This window comes from Meles meles, chromosome 3 (assembly GCF_922984935.1).
Source record: "Meles meles chromosome 3, mMelMel3.1 paternal haplotype, whole genome shotgun sequence".
Taxonomy (NCBI): domain Eukaryota; kingdom Metazoa; phylum Chordata; class Mammalia; order Carnivora; family Mustelidae; genus Meles; species Meles meles.
This window is the reverse complement of record NC_060068.1, coordinates 82,436,640-82,454,273: the sequence shown is the minus strand read 5'-3', so window position 1 is coordinate 82,454,273 and position 17,634 is coordinate 82,436,640. Positions and strand designations below refer to the sequence as shown.

The following is a 17,634-nucleotide window of genomic DNA, read 5'->3' as shown; positions in this document are numbered from 1 at the left end:
TTAATGGTTTTAAATTGTTTATTTTTAAAGTCTGTCTTCAAAGTACAACCAATGTGATTAATTGTGCCTTTAACAAAATCATTTAATGTCTAAACAAATTCAATATCTAAACACATCACTGTCAATTAAAGTAGGGAAAAGGGAAGGAGTATCAAAACACAGGCCAAGAAACAATCACAAAACGGACTACTTTTAAACTAAAAAACAAAAACAAAAAAAAAACAAGAAAACAAACTTGAGTACCTCAGTAAGACTTGCTGTTCTGAATAACATAACATCTTTTCTAAATTCTATAAACATAGATGTTTTAGAACACACACACACTTAAAAACAAAGTTCCTTGGGAAAGATTTATCCAGTATGATACAATTATTTCAGGATGACAGAAGCTGAACCTTTCTTAAAATTATATTTTAACTGATTTTGCCACTAATAGAAATGAGGAATGTGTGAATAACTTTAAGATTTGGAAGGTGAAAAAAAAAAAACAGACTAAAGGTAAAGGTAAGCATAATCCCATAGAACTCACTCTGCTTATGTTTTAGAACCCAAAATAAGCAAATTGGTTGTCTTATACAAGGAAAGCTTTATATTAAGTATGCCAACAGAAGCATAACATTTGTAACTAATCACATCCATGAAAGACCGGTAACACTTTAAACACCAGATTAGCTACTAGTGGACATACAAGGCAGAAATTTCTAAAATGCTGTTACACAGATGAGTAATATTAGTATAAATTCTGTATTTACATTAAGATCTGTATCAGTTTGCTGGTGTGACCAAACCTTAGAAGGTAATCCCTAAGGGTGAAGCAGTACATAAGAGCAGATATTTAGATACTAGGTAAAGACTCAATTTGATGTAATCATAAACCTTCAAGATATTTTCTAAAGTCACTGAAACAATTCTAGGTAGTGTTCTGGTCAGCTAAAAGTAAACCATTAATCACTATTGTTATCCTTGCCGTATTTATTCTCTGCAGTGAATGGAAACACCATGAATATAGACATTTAAGTAGAAGACATTCTGTCATGCTATTTGATTTTATAAAAAATCATAATAGATCCTCTCACTTTTAAAAGTTGTAGAGGAGCTTTATAATAAATTCTTAAATATATTTCTGTGATGTCTAGCAATTGGATAATTTAAACTTGAAAGTAGAACTAAAATTCTGCTAATATCTATGTTTTATATTACACAAGGAAATATACACATATTTACACAAACTGAAGTGAAATCCTTTTCCAGAAATAAAACTTCTAAACAGAAAAAAGCAGTTCACAAAGGACTAGAATGTGTGACTAGACAACAACTAGACTAGCTGGCTGAAATCAGATTTCAGTCCTCTATAATTCTCAAGTTTTTCTAATGCCTTGCAAAAAACTAAGTATCTGATTAGTTTTATTTAGATTCCTTATTGAGGATAAATTTTGTTATAAATTCTATACTCATTGAGTACAGAACTCATTTACTGAACCGTGAACATGTTATTGAACACGAAAGTTAGGTTTTTCTATGTTACCTAGCTTTCTCTACCATCTGTAAACCCCCCAAAAACATTATCAGAGATAATACATAATGAAAGTTTTCTTGTATGCTAAGCAAAAAGTTCTGAAACTGCTTAAAATGCTCTTGCTGTTTAAGAATAAACCAAACAAGTTTAACAAGTATGAGTTTATACTGTTAGTCCCATTATATATCAATAACTAAACATGTTTTTGTGAACTCAGCAACTATATTCACATATCAAGAGTTGTCAGTGAGCTCAGTCTTAAACTACACCCTTTTAAAGAAACTATTCTCAAGAGAACAATGAGCAATCCAAGTAAAAAAGTAAAATATCTAAAGTGTTAGGTTTTTAAATCTATTTTAACGAAATTAAAAATGGAAAGGTTAAGAATTTACTAAATCCTCAAATCTTTATTTCCCTAATTGTGGTAGTAAAGTTTCTCACAAAATCTATAAAACAGCATAAATGTGATAGATGTACTAGTACCAGTCATACTTATTTTTTCAATTAGTCAGCATTTGTTGAGAAAACAAATGGCCAAAGTCCTTTAATTTTCATTTGGAGTGCAATCATTTGGCTTGCTCTGACCAATAATTAAGGAAAATGTAGGGGATAACTCAAAATTTTACATGAACAGGAGGGTTTGCTGTTTTGCCTCCTTAAACATTTTAACTTAGCTTATTAGACCTAAAATGTCAACATTCCAAAATAAAATTTAATGACATCACCTGACTGTAAACTGGATAAACCTTTGACATCAATCCTTAGCACCTCAAATAATGACACGAAGTCATAACATGTTTTTTTCACACAGGACCAAGCTGTTTTAAAAACAATCTAAATGGTCTCAAAGCATTCTCCAAATTAACTGCAAATCTGAGTACACACAGTACTTCCAAAGAGTAAGACTGTTTTAAGATTCTCTTTGGATTCTAAGAATAACCATTTTGTTCATTTTTAAATAAATTACTATATAAAAATTAACAAGAGGATTTGTTTTTTAAGTTCTCCTACGCAAAGGCTTTGCTGTAGTACCACAATGTATACACTCAGGCTAGTTTGTAACCTGTACTCAAACAAATTAAGAGTGAGCAAGACCAGAGCAACAACCAAAGCCTCCCAATTCGATCTAAGCTCTTTTAGCTATAGCTCCTTGGGCAGATCTATTCCTGCCGTCTGGATCTAAGATTGTGGGGCACAGTCCAAACTTACCCAGATATGGATGCCAAGGGCATAAGCTGGCAGACAGGCAGGCAGATCTTTTGGCAGGATTCACTCTGAGTTAGGGAAGTGGATGAAAGCTGAGGAGAATATACAATTCTAGAATAAAGGCAGTGGCAGGGTTAAGGAGAAGCCTCAGAAGGGCCCTCACACTTCTGAAGTATATATGCTAATTGAATGAGGACACAAGTAATAGTCCCCAGCTTCAAATGATATTTTATATAATTTTTTAGTGTCTCCATGCCAGAGTTAAATCCCTAGCAGTACTGCAAATATTGGATGTCATAAAGACTGAGGTGGAAACAGATTTTATACCTTTCTTCAGACACTGAAGTCAAAAGAAGAAACTGCACCTACACTACTAAGAATTAAGAGGCCAAAATACCACCTTCACAAACCTTTCACCATAAATTTCTATTTGTGCTCTCATTTAGTTGAAGTATATTTTCATTTACTGACATTTTTGTTTAGACATGCCTACATTTTAAAAAAATGATTAGTTTTGATTATTAAGATAAAACTACTAGAACCCTCACCAAGTTTACTATTAAAATCCATAGTATAAAAGATTTCTGTGATCCTTACAAGTAATGTAAAGCCTACTACTTTCACTGTAATTTATATTTTCTGAAATATTAATGGTCAGACATCCCCAATTGCTAAAGAAAATATAGTATGATCTGGTTTCTCAAAGTTGAAACATGGTTAATAAAAATAAAAAAATTGTATTTACACAAAATAGCCTGAAAAATCAAAAAGGGTGAATCCTAGGTCCTAAGGGGGACGGAAAACCGGCATGATAAATAAGTTCAAAGTGAAATTTTGGAATTTTTGCCCTGTGCCCCATGCCATTTATTAATTACCATATTTTAAAAACAACAATTACGTTACAAAGAAGAGGGTTTATCATCTGCATAGCTTCTTCATTCATGTCAGCTTGGCTTTCTTCTTCGCAGGTCCTTTATGCCCTTTGGCCTTTCTTCTTAAATTCCGCCTGTCTACCACAGGCACTTCCACTTCTATTTCCTCTGAGCTGCTATCCACAGTTTTTTCTGTTGACTGCGCAAACTGATCCAGCTGCTCAGAAGATGCTTCGGACTGCTCCTCTGACTGGTTTTTCTGTCCTGCATTCTGTGAAAATGGTACATCTTCAAGTTCAACCTCTATCAAAGAGCTCTGAGAAAGAGCTGTAGACGTTTCCTGGGGCTCAGGCACCCCTTCGTCACCCTGGTCTTCCAATGAAGAAGTAGTGTTGGGTGATAAATTTTCAGAGATTGATTCCTCAGAAAATTCAGCTATTACAGAGTTTGGAAAACCACTGTCGGATCGTTCTTCATTTGGGATGGTAGCCACATTGTCTGAACTCCCAAAATGTGCTTTCTTTCTTGAAACTAGTGGCAGTTTCTCTTCAGTGTGTCCCTTTTCATCAGATGGGCCTTCGTCCAGCAACATTTCTGTGTCAGTTATATGCGAGATCTAAAAATAAAAAACTCAGTGAGCAAAATTTTGCAGTGTAGCTCTTAGATAAATTACACACTAATATGCAATGATAATGAACTGCATTTTCAAGAATTCAGTACTCATTACTTTCATTAATCAGGTGTACATATTCTGAATACAAGTCTATTATTTCAAAACTGTCATGTGATAACCTGGTCCTTGCTTTAAAGATATAATAAAAGTAATTCTTTTACCTCAAAAAGTATTAGGACATTTTAAACTTCTTATCAAGGTTCTTTAAACCATGAATCAACTAAAAGTTTTTAGTTTCTTGGTATTACTGGAGCCAGAACCAAGAGTCCTCTGGGGCTTGACACTGTGCCACCACATGAAGTTTGACTACAGTTTCATTAGATGACAGGGAAGGGCAATGGAGATTTTATTCATTTATTTGAGACACTAATAAAATAATGCTATAGTTTTTTAGCCTTAAATTGGAATATCTGAAAGTAAAAATGAAGTTTCTTTAAAAATATGTCATTAGGTTTTTCCCACTAATCTAATCTGTCTCCGTTTAAAACAAATTAAAATGACTATATTCATCATGTCATGGACTATGTAAGCAATAGGTATTCAAGTATTTGGTAAATAATGCTTTATCTATTTGCCTAAGCATTTATCTAAATATACAAAATAAAATTTGTTTTGTTACCAGAAGTCAGGTATGTATTTTAAGGTTACAAAGATATGAATTTCTGGAATATTACTGATTGTATTTTCTTAAAATACCTAACCTAGCATAAAAATTAATATAGAATTTATTTTCCTGAAAGACTATATATATTAAGGGAGAGGAAAATAAATATATTATGATGTCCTTCCATGTTGCCAACACTGGAACAGTTTGACTATAAAAAATTAAGTTATTTCCCTTCTTACCTTATCCTGTGCAACAGTATCAGGGGGTTTCGAAGATTCTACCACCAGCGGAACAAGAGCAGTAGAGTCTTCACTGGAATTAAGAGACTGTAATTTTATTTCTTCATCTAAAACTTCACTAGTGGAGTCCTCCTCTTCAGTTATAAGTGAGGTTTTAAGAGTATCATCCATTATCTCACCATTCATAGGCTCTAATTCGGACTCCTACATCATTGGGGGGAAAAGTAAGTCAGGACACAATTATAGGCTAATTTATTTGTCATGTAAAGTGAGTCCATTCTCGGTCTCCACCAGGACTCAAGATATTAAGTCTACCACATTACAGGGCATGAGTTAAGGAACAGTCTTACTGAGAAAAGATTAAATTTTTCAGGCAGGGTCAGTAAAAGAGAAGAAGACACAAGTAACCCAAACTCCCTTTGTTCTTATGGAGACAGCAGACCGTGATGCTCTGTAGACACAGGATCAGTCTGAGATGCAGTGAAGACACCCTGTCCCCTTCTTGTTCTTCTTTATAGGGCCATCAGGAGTGAAATCTTTTCAGTAAAAAGGCACCAGGGACTCTAGATTTGATGCCAGCTCTTTACAGAACACTGATTGATGAGCACTTGGAATCTCTGGGGCCTGTGGGAAGTTAACAGGTTACGCTGCCAGAGGGAGGAAGTACTACCAGTCTTGTGGGAAGCTGAGTTTGGATACAGCTTCTTGCTGGAAGAAGAAAACTGTCTGTTACCTCACTGTCCAGTCAATTTTGAGTCATTTTTTGAACAATCCTACCCTTTATATCACATTAAATACAAAAGTATCAGTGAGGAGGTAACACAAACCTTCCAATTCTGAAACTCTTCTGCCAATGTTTATCAATGTAAAATACTTACATTTAATGTTTAATAGTTCTAATGAATCTTAGTGACATTCTAATAGAGGGCATTTTATTACCATTGTAAAAATTAGAAAATGATGCTCTCATGGGCTCAGAAATAAGTTTGTCTGGTTTATGTAGGATCTCTAAAGTCATAGGGATACTGAAATCAGGGATTAGAAAAATTTATCTGGCCAGACAGTATAAAAAAATAGACTGCATACAGAAGATAATTATAATAAAGCTCATAAAAGGATCAACAAGGGTAGTAAAAAATGCTGAAAGGAAGAAAATGAGAAAAACACAGCAAAAGCTTAAAAAACCCAGAATAATGGTAATTAACTGAAAGTGAGAAGCACTAGAAGCAAAAAACCTGTCTTTCAAGTTTTAGGTTTGGGAATAGAAGGAGATTAAACACACACACACACACACACACACACACACACACACACACACGGTCCAATACAGGAGTGATAAGAACAGAGATTATGCTGAATTTAAGATGATAAAAGACATCTGTCTACATAGAATATTCAAAAGATAAGTAATATTATAGCATTACAGTCTCAATTAATATTCAAAGTCTAGAGTTGCTGCCCATCCCACAGAAATGAGAGTTCAACCATTAGATTGGATGCATTTTCATGTAGAGAACATGACCCAAGAGCAGAAAGCCAAGAACTGAGTTCTAGACTTCTACACTTCTAGAATGTCCACGAATAAAGGGAAAAGAGCACAACAGTCAAGTAATAAATAAAACCAAAACAAAACTTCAGGTAGGAAAACCAAGAAACCAAAGTACAATGAGTGGTGTTATAAAACTTACCTTATGGGGGCCTAGAGAATATTAAGGAATACGCAGTAGTCAATCTAGGTAAAGAAAACCACTGGAAGTGAATGCAAGTGTCACTGGTGACCTACAAGAGTATGTGCTCAACATATAGCTGGACAAATGAAACCCATTACATGAAGTATATACAGCATAATCCTAAGTTTTTACAAGAAAAATAACATATATTCCCATAAATGTCTGGATGCACATTTTTTTTTTTAAGATTTTATTTATTTATTTGACAGATAGAGATCACAAGTAGAGAGGCAGGCAGAGAGAGAGAGAAAGGAGGAAGCAGGCTCCCCGCCAAGGAGCCCGATGCGGGGCTCGATCCCGGACCCTGGGATCATGACCTGAGCGAAAGGCAGAGGCTTTAACCCACTGAGCCACCCAGGCGCCCCTGGATGCACATTTTTAAACATGTGCTTTACTGTCCAAATTTTTCACAAGGAAAAAACGCCACTTAAAAACACAGTTTCATGGGGGCATCTGGGAGGCTCAGTGGGTTAAGCCTCTGCCTTCCGCTCAGGTCACGATCCCAGGGTCCTGGGATGGAGACCCGCATCAGGCTCTCTGCTCAGCAGGGAGCCTGCTTCCCTCCCTCTCTCTCTCTGCCTACTTGTGATCTCTCTCAAAAAAATAAATAAAATCTTAAAAAAAAAATACAGTTTCATGAAACAAAGAAAGCAAGAGCTAAACTGGAATACCTTAAGGAAATAAAATTGGTAACATAGTGACACTTGTTTGGATGCTGGCTGGACTTGGCAAACAGGTAAAAGACTTTTAAAGAATCTTAAGCACCTAGGAAAAAAGAAATAAGAAATCTCTAGAGAGCCAAAGATGGAAGATACTAAAGATAAAGAGGAGAAAAACAGGGAGTGAACAGAGAAGGGGGGTGGGGAGGGAGTTAAGGACAAATACTTAGAAGAGCTGCAGAAATTAGGCCAAAAAAAGAATTTACTTGGTCACAAAGGATTTTCCCATTTGTTTTCTACTGTTTTAAAAAAAATGAATTCAGTTATCAATTGTAGTCAAATTAAATCAATTAGAGTCATATATATATCTATATATATATATATATAGATATATATATTTGTTTTAACCTTCTATCCAAGATACAGGTGCAACTGAGGCCTTAACGACCTTACAGCATTCTAACTGGTTCTACAAGGTGTATCTTATAATCATATATAATTTGTGTCACTTAAGTATGCTTAATCTCTCAAATTAATTTGTATTTTAAATATACAGAGGGATCTTACTACCTAAAATCCTCAATTTTACCTTTGCTGTAAGTCACACTTAAAAATTCAGTTTGAGGGGCGCCTGGATGGCTCAGTGGGTTAAAGCCTCTGCCTTCAGCTCGGGTCATGGTCTCAGGGTCCTGGGATCCAGCCCTGTGTCGGGTTCTCTGCTCAGCAGGGAGCTTGCTTCCCCCTCTTTCTCTGCCTGCCTCTCTGCCTACTTGTGATCTCTCTGTCAAGTAAATAAATAAAATCTTAAAAAAAAAATTCAGTGAAACATGCAGCAATACTTGTAATTTTATCCTCTCCCCAACTCCAGTACCTGACCTTGCTTAGTACAGAGCTATGCTTTTTAGCATCAACCACAATTTCTACTAGGACTCTAAAATAGATCACATTTTTCTAACAATATATGATTAAGAAAGTTTAAATTTAGTTTATTTTCAATTCACTTTATTTAGTAAGCAGGATCTCATACCTTTTCACCATCTTGCTTTTCCAGGCGTGGTTGGGTTTCTGGTGCAGGCCGAGCATCCTTATCACTGCTTTCATCCTCAAATTCAATCACACTTTGTTCAGGTTCTTCTTCCAGGAATTCTTCTGAGCTCTCTGATGTGCGCACAGTAGATTCCAATCTAGGAAAGAAAACCACTCTTACTTGTTTTATTAAAAATAAAATGAATATCAAATTTCAGGAGTCTGTTAATATAGTAACACTTTAGAGAATCAACCAAGTGTCATTCAATGAACAACTTCCCATATTAAAGGTCCAAAACCAATCTCCTCTTCTTACAAACTTGTCCTCTTTGCTACCTTGTTCTCTAGTTTGAACAGTAACACCACAACCTCCACAATCATGTAAGCTAGATTCGTCTTTTACTCTAACTGTATCTCACTGACTCTCATTCTATTAGAATGAATACACATCCCAATTTACCTGAGATAGTGCAGTTCATAGCTTTTGTCCCAGCATCGGCATAATCACTAATAATGCCCCTTTCAGTCTCAAAGATAGCAGTTTGGACAATAAATGATACGGTTTTGTTCTACTTCCAAAATGCCTTTCAAACATATCCCTACTTTTCTGTTTCCATTTTCAAGATCCTCCTTTAGGCCCTCTCTGGACCACCATAATTTTGTCCCAACTCATCTCTGAACTTGCAGTACATACACTCTTTAGTGAAGCTGTAAGAGCTGTTATATTATAACCCATCCGTACCTGTGACAGTCCAACTCAGAAAACTCTGATGGTTCTCTACAGCTTAGAGAATAAAGTGTATTTCCTTACAAAGGCTAACATGACCAAGCCCTCATATATATCTATACATTAGCCTCTAAAATCATCGAACATTTTATCTTGTTTCTGGGGGTTAGGAATCCAGGTGTGGCTTAGCTGAGTAACTCTGTCTCACGGTCTCATGGAGTCGCAATCAACCCAGCAACTGGGGATGCAGTCTCATCTGAAAGTCTGACTGGCAGTGCTCCCTCCAACCACCCCAAGGTCCCACTCATGTGGTTGCTGGTAGCATTCAGTTCATCATGCAGGCCAACAGACTGAGGGCCCAATTCCTTGGGGAATATTGCCACATGGTACCTCCTCATAGGGCTGCTCAGAGTATGGCTACTTGCTTCCCCTGCATGAATTACCTTACTGGGCCTCATCCACCAGGCAAAGGTGTCTTCTTGCTCATCCTACTGCTAAATACTTCACTGAGTCGCTCCTGCTGCTACAACTCCCTGCTGGCCTGAGACCTAGACTCTCATATTTTTATTTCCTACTAGATGGTAACATTTACATCATACATCAGTTATCCCTATTAATATTACTCTTAGCTTTTTGTCTTTGCTCATGCTCATCTGCATGGTACAATATGGTAGCAACAACACATGTCATGATTTACATTAATCAAAATTAAATGAAATTTAAAATTCAGTTCCTAAGTTCCATGCACTGGCCATACTTGAAGTGCTCAATGGGCATACTAAAGTAGGGCTGCCATTCTGGGCAGGGCAGATAAAGCACATTTTTCATCATCACAGTAAGTTCCCTGGACAACCCTGGTATACAGCAGGGGTCAACCAACTTTTCCATTAGGTCTTATGGGCGATATGGTCTCCGAACAACTATTCAACTCTGCCACTGTAATACAAAAGCCACCATACAAACATGTTAAGTTAATGAACATGGAACTGTTACAACAAAGTTTTATTTACAACAATAGGCAGTAGGTCAGATTTGAGCTACAGACCATAATTTGTGGACCCCTGGACTAGAACACCTTCTCTCTCAACTCTGCTTGTTGAGTTTCAACTTATTTTTGAAGACCTGGTCCAAATACCAAATCTCTCTATCCACTCACATTTAATCAAATCTCTCCTCTGCATCTACACCGTTTTGTACTTCTGTTGCTGTACCATCACAATCTACCTTGCAGTTTCTTTTCTTTTTTTTTTAAAGATTTTATTTATTGATTTGATAGAGAGAGATCACAAGTAGGCAGAGAGGCAGGCAGAGGAGTGGGGGGAAGCAGGCTCCCTACTGAGCAGAGAGCCTGATGCGGGGCTCCATCCCAGGACCCTGAGATCATGACCTGAGCCAAAGGCAGAGGCTTTAACCCACTGAGCCACCCAGGTGCCCCATACCTTGCAGTTTCTTAACCTATGTCACAGGTATAGCTAATGAATTAAAAACCGGACAGTCAATTCTTCAAGGACAAAGATGAAATTTTGTTCTTCATAATAGCTGAGTAAGCATTGAACCATTTAGTCTTATGTTACTATTCTACTTACGAAAAACAAACAAAATTCCACAATAATTCTGGGATGTTCAGTATAAAATGCACTATTACATTCCCTTCTAAAAAGAATATTACGGGGCACCTGGGTGGCTCAGTGGGTTAAGGCCTCTGCCTTCGGCTCAGGTCATGATCCCAGGGTCCTGAGATGGAGCCCTGCATCCCGCTCTCTGCTCAGTAGGGAACCTGCTTCCCCCTGCCCCTCTCTGCCTGCCTCTCTGTCTACTTGTGATTTCTGTCTGTCAAATAAACAAATAAAAATCTTTTTAAAAATTAATTAATTAATTAAATAAAAAGGATATTACATCAAAATGTTACACAGGAAGAAACCTGTAATTATCTAACCTCTTTTCGCAAATTATTGAATTTAAATAGTTATATTTGCCTTTATCACTAAAACATTTACATAATTACCCAATTATCCAAATTTTAAATTATTTACATAATGAAATTAGCATACCTACAGAATTTTCTACTTGAGGAAAATAATTTCACAGATAAAATGCCAAAGCTATGAATGGTTAACTCAGGAACAACTGGTAGGACTATTAGGACAAAAGAGTCAAGTTTTACTATAAAATATGAAATCTTGCTTTCTTTACGGTTCCAAGGAAGATAGAGGATAAAGTTCTGATCTGAGTTTTCTCTTGTCTCAGCTGGCTATTAAGTTCCTAGAGAAGGGGACCGAACTGGCTTACAGTTATCGCTAATTTGTGTTATATCCAGTAACCCAGTAAAATGAATCCATTATAAAATAGAACTTAGGGGTTTTAAGAAATTGACTAATCCTCAGCAGTACTAAAATCTATAGCTACTATCAAAGTTGGGATAATATAATGACTAGAATATTCTCTTGGATATTCAGACATGAGAGATTAAATTGTGGATTTATTTTACTCTCTCACTAGCAACTTCTCCCTGTAATACATCAAAGTCAGTACAATCAGCAATCCTGTACAAGAATTCAAATACAAACTCTTACACCAAGGTTATGTGCTACACAAATAATATAATAATAACTTCTACTTTCAATACTAAATACTAATGATATGAAAATAAGGGGCACATGGGTGGCTCAGTTGGTTAAGCATCTAACTTTGGCTCAGGTCATGATCCCAGGGTCCTGGGATGGAGCACTGTGTGAGGTTGGGGGTGTTCCTGTTCAGTGGGGAGTCTGCTTCTCCCTCTCCCTCTGCCTTTGCCCCTCCCCCTGCTTGTGCTCTCTCAAATAAAACCTTTAAAAATATATGAAAATAAGAATAACAAAATAATGACAGTAAAATAACCAACACTTTACTTGTTTATTGAAGCTGTAGGTGAAGTCTGGGGTGTCTTTTCATCTTCTCCTTGAGAACTACTAAATTCAGTATCCTGAAACCGCTTCCCAATCTTTGGTCGCTTCAGATGACTACTTCGAGTACGAGTGGAAACCGGTGTTTTATCATGACCTGAGAAAAAGTAGCAAAACTACAATTAATTCAGTATGTCCTGAAAGGATTATGTTACAATACACAGAAATGTTAAGAACTATGATAGCTTACATTCCCACAATTACACATTTCTTTTTCTCACTTGTATGAGGCCAAGAAACAATGTCAGTTTTTTTCTAACTTATGAAATAACTTCGCATTATTCATTCCTCACATTTCCATATTGCCTGAGCTCTGCAATGTATTTTTGCATTTTTACTTATATTGTCTCACAATAATCCTGGGACATAAACAAGGCAGACATAACTCTATTTTACAGGTAAGAATATTAGGAAAAAAGAGGTACGGTAGCTTACTTTGTTCACAGAGCAAGACCAGTGGTAGTGGTTGGCATTAGAACTCAGCTCTAGATCTTAGTGGGCTAAGTCCTCACTTACTCTATGGGACATCTCCCACCCCTAAATTCTATTCATCTCAAATATTGGTAGATTAGCTCAATTTCTCACCTTCAGAAGTACTTGCAAAGGCATCTTTTAGAGAGTCAATCTAAAATAGAAATACAGATTAAAACCAAACATTTTAGTTCATTTTTTTTCTCCCTATGAATCTATTTTAGTCAGTGCCAAAGAAAATCTTATGAAACATTTTTCAAATAGTACTTATTGTATTCACTATTCACCATTCACCTGAAGAAATTAAAAGGTGATGTTACAGCCTCAGTTTATCCTGATGTTGAGCCCTTACCAAGCCATCTAATACGTTACAGTGCAACTCACTGAAGTTTCCTAGTGTCCTGTCCTCAGCTACCTCCTCTTCTCTGTCTACATGCTCTCCCTGTGTAATTTTATCTACTACCTTTACTTCAACATCTATTTGCTGATGAATCCAGGTATGTAATTTCATTTCCCCAACTTCTTTCCTGATTTCCAAAGACATATGGATGCTCCGTCCAATTTCACAACCAACCTGTTCCAAATTAAACTCGTTTCCCAATATTATTCCTATCTTGGTTAATGGCAGTAACAGTTCAGTCAGCCATTCTGGTCAAAAACCTGTGAGTCAGTAATGACTTCTTCTTAACTGTCCTTAAGTGAACTGAAAAGCCTTCAATTCTGACTCTGAAGACACTCTCACAACTGCCCCCTCCTTTGTATTACCGATCCTCTAGTTTAGGCCTTTATCATCTTTAATGTGAATTATTCCAAGAGCTTCATCCCTGGTATTCCTCACTCTAATCGCATGCTCTGTAATCCCTTCCAACCTGATGGCAAAGATGCTTCCAAATCACAAACTGTGCTACTCTTTTGCTTTATAAAACAAAAACAAAAACAAAACATTTAATGGTTTATTACTGCCTAGAATATAAACTCTCAACCTCTTCAAAACCAATTTACACTTGTTTGGTTTTTGTTTTTTTTTTAAACACACTAGCCTTTGGAAAATCTTAGCCTTTGTCACAAAACTCACGCCTGCCCCTTGAAAGTCAGTTGGTTGCTGCTTCACCTACTCCACTCCTTGGGTAGACTCTGCTATGTACCTTCGTCATTTGCTATTGCTCTATTAAGGCAATTATAATCCTGTAGTTTGTTTACTTAATCTGGTTCTAATAATGGACCATCTACTTCTCCCATGCTTGTAAGAACCACATCTTTGTACATCTAGCACTTGCCGAAGTATCTACTTCATTATATAAACTACTATTCATTTGTTCATCACACACTTACTGAAACCCTACAACACAGCAGGCACTGAGACTTTAAGAACGTCTAGTGACAGGACACAAACAAGGATAAACTGGGACAGATGAGACAAAAATCCTGTCTTTAAGAAGCCTGCAGTTGAACTAGACAAGGTTAACACACATATAAAAATCATTTTAAAATGGTACAAAGAGTATAAGTACGTGCAACGTTTTATGTCGCAAAATAGGAAAAAGCAAGTAGAAATACCATCATCACCTAAAGAATAAATCATATATTGACTGTTTCACAGTGTATCTCAAAACATCGAGTTGTATACCTTAAATATGTACAATCTTTGTCAATTATACCTCAGCAAAGCTAAAAACAATGTGGTTAAAATAAACAAGACCAATTCCCCATTTGGTTAGCAATAAAAAGAGAGATAATTTTTTTTGAGAGATAAAATATTTTAATGTGAGAAATATTTCCCTTGAACTAATTAAAATCTTATTTGAAGAATATGAATTTCTAAATTTCTAAAATGAAAGAGAACTGAATTTATGCTGCCACCCTTGTGACATGGTTTAATATATATTCTCATTTACACAACCCATTTAAAATTATTTGACTTATTATTAAGGTAAATCACTGTTCTCACCACATTTTGGGAAAAGATTTTTTTCTATCTTCCCTGATTTTATGATGTCTGACCAATACTAATTAAGTTTAAGTGTATCTGAGGAATTTGGACCTCAATACAATCAAACCCGGGGTTATCTATCATTCAGCTTGAATTTCCAAATGTAGAAAAAAATAAAAACAAAAAATCTAACTCCTTACATGTGATTGTATGATTTACATTATCTTTAAAAACATTTCCAAAAAGTTCAGTCAACACTCACACTAATTAAGGCAGAAATAAGAGGCACAAATAATTCCCCAAAGCACTTGTCCCTGGAAGATTTATCTAGTACTTTCAAAATGCATTACATTCTACAAAGACCTAGCATACAGAGACTCAAACTTTCCACAGTAACTTCATAACTTTAGACCTACTACTAATTTCACTTCTAGAAATTTATGAGTGCAAGGAAAAGAATTACATAGGCAAAAAGATGCATATATGTGTTCACTGCTCAGCCACTTACGCAAAAATTACAAGTAATATGTTAAAGAAATAAACAATGGTATTTACATAGAATAGTATGCTGCTATTTAATAAGCATGTTTTAAAACAATAATGCCATGAAAATGCTTGTAATATTATGTTAGTGGAGGAAAAACAGAAGCAGCATAACAGAAAACAAAAATATACGCAGATAATGTTCTATAATATATATTAAATACAAAGAGAAAAATGTTAACAGTTGTTGTAACTGGGGTAGTGGGATTAGAGATTTTTATTTTCTTCTATTTCTTCTATATTGTTTAGTATGATTCCAAATTATTTTTCAAAGAAAACTAAGTCCTTAGTAAGCCATTAACAGGAGATTCCAAGAAAACTAACACAGTAAAAAATTAAAAATTATAACTTGATGAACACTAACATTTACAAAATTAAATATTAGCTGAATCTAGTTTAAAGAAACAAAAATTATTATTTCCTACAATAAACATACAGTGTACCTACAGTTAGCTGCATCTCACTAGACTGATTGTCTTCAGTTTCTGCTTCATATTCTGGAACAGATGCAAGACCATATTCTCCAGACATAGGTCTTTTAGCTTCATTTTGAGAAACTGCTGCGTATAGAAGAATTTTAAAAATTGTAACCCAATCAGTATTTGGTTTTAACTACAACATGGTTTGTACTGATTTTTCACAAAAGCCCTGAATAGCATCCTGAACAGAAGGGTGTTGAAAACCTAGGTGTGGAGTATCTTCTTCACCAATATCTTATAATGAAAACTTGCAATTATAAAAGTATTGGTTATCTGTATTTCGTGACTTTGAGGAAAGACCAGGGACTAGTCTCTAATTCCTTGTTCCCTATTCTATGCTGCTTTAGTATCTGTGTTTCCTTCTTACCCACCAATTCCTAGAATGTTAGATTCTGCTGGGCTATTATAATTCTAAATCCTCTTATTATTAGTGACTCAAATGCTAATACTTAACAAAAATTCAAACTTTAGAAAAGAGGATCTGTTACTAGAGAGGTCACATTACAATATACCATAACTCCAGACCAAGAGCCACAAACATTAAAAGGCTCTGCTTTTTAACCCTGACATTTCAACTTGAAACCTGTAATTCTTACCTGTAATTTTAAGTGTTTCTCTCTGTAATGCTCTGGTGACTGGTATCCGCTGGTACCAGTGTCCAACACCTTCAACCTCCCAAAGGAGTTCATGATCTCCTGGATACTTTTCAAAGTACTGCTTGCAAGCTGAAAAATACATTTAGAATTTTCTAGAAACCCCAAATTATCAGTTATTTCGGAAAACAGAAAGAAGACACAAAGTAAGCTGCCCAACTCACTTAATGGGGCTAGCATAACACCAATGCAACTCAATTACACATCAGTCTCATTTATGCAAATTTTAACCTAAACAGACAATACAAATCCTATTAGAAGATGTGCTTCACCATTTAAGGAGGAAATTACTAAATATTACTGAGGGGCATAAAACTACAATAAAGTGATTATTAGACTCAATAGTATAAAAACACTAATTCTCACCAATCATTTGGTAAATTCCATGCAAATATAAACAAATTCCCAACAAGTTTGTATTTAAAGGGAACTTGTCAAAACTTGACCCCAAATTCAAAATGAAAGAAGAAAGGGTTAAGAAAGGATATGGAAAAAAAAAGATGAAGAAAAGGAAAAAGAAAAATTGAAATACCAGAGAGAAAAAGCCATGAAGAAAGAAGGACACACCAAGAACCTGGCAAATGACAGAGGTAGCATTACATCTCCTGGCAGAGTAGACAAACTATCAAAATAATAATGCGGGGTGGCTCAGTGTGTTAAAGACTCTGCCTTCCGCTCAGGTCATGATCTCAGGGTCCTGGGATCGAGCCCTACGTTGGGCTCTCTGCTAAGCAGGAACACTGCTTCCCCCTCTCTCTGCCTGCCTCTCTGCCTACTTGTGATCTCTGTCAAATAAAAAAATTCTTTAAAAAAAATAATAATGCGGGCGCCTGGGTGGCTCAGTGGGTTAAGCCGCTGCCTTCAGCTCAGGTCATGATCCCAGGATCCTGGGATCGAGTCCCACATCGGGCTCTCTGCTCGGCGGAGAGCCTGCTTCCCTTCCTCTCTCTCTGCCTGCCTCTCTTGTGATTTCTCTCTGTCAAATAAATAAATAAATAAATCTTTAAAAAATAATAATAATAATAATAATAATGCTAGAACAAAAATCTATATAGAAAAGGCAGATCCTGATCTCATATCATAAAATTAAATTTTAGATGGAGTCTAAGACCTACTAAGAGAAGCAAAATATTTAAAAGAAAACTAAGAGAATACCTCCTAGACATAATGGTGCTGAAAGATTTCTCATGAAAAATATAAAAACCACAATCCGTAATGAAATATTATGATAAACCCATTACAGTTTAAAACTTTCTATCAGGAACTAGACAACAGAAATTTCTTTTCTTTTTTTAAAGATTTTAATTTAATTAGAGAGATAAAATGACCCCAAAAAGAACTGGTAGATGTTATGAAAAGGA

The 17,634-nt window shown here is 35.8% G+C and overlaps 1 protein-coding gene across 6 annotated transcripts in view; it reads right to left on the bottom strand.

The window, feature by feature from the left end:
- Nucleotides 1-28: 28 nt before the first annotated feature.
- Nucleotides 29-17,634, bottom strand: part of FAM169A (family with sequence similarity 169 member A) — a 107,752-nt gene continuing 90,146 nt past the window's right edge. For 5 of the 6 annotated variants that reach the window (XM_046000911.1, XM_046000914.1, XM_046000916.1 and 2 more), the window contains 7 exons: nucleotides 16,217-16,345; nucleotides 15,589-15,701; nucleotides 12,783-12,822; nucleotides 12,144-12,294; nucleotides 8,530-8,686; nucleotides 5,114-5,317; nucleotides 29-4,210 (listed from right to left, as the gene is read on the bottom strand). In XM_046000911.1, the coding sequence (XP_045856867.1) occupies nucleotides 3,662-4,210; nucleotides 5,114-5,317; nucleotides 8,530-8,686; nucleotides 12,144-12,294; nucleotides 12,783-12,822; nucleotides 15,589-15,701; nucleotides 16,217-16,345 (1,343 nt within the window). In that variant the 3' untranslated portion in view covers nucleotides 29-3,661. The remainder of the gene's footprint in view (nucleotides 4,211-5,113; nucleotides 5,318-8,529; nucleotides 8,687-12,143; nucleotides 12,295-12,782; nucleotides 12,823-15,588; nucleotides 15,702-16,216; nucleotides 16,346-17,634) is intronic. The other variant, XM_046000912.1, reaches the window with a different exon arrangement.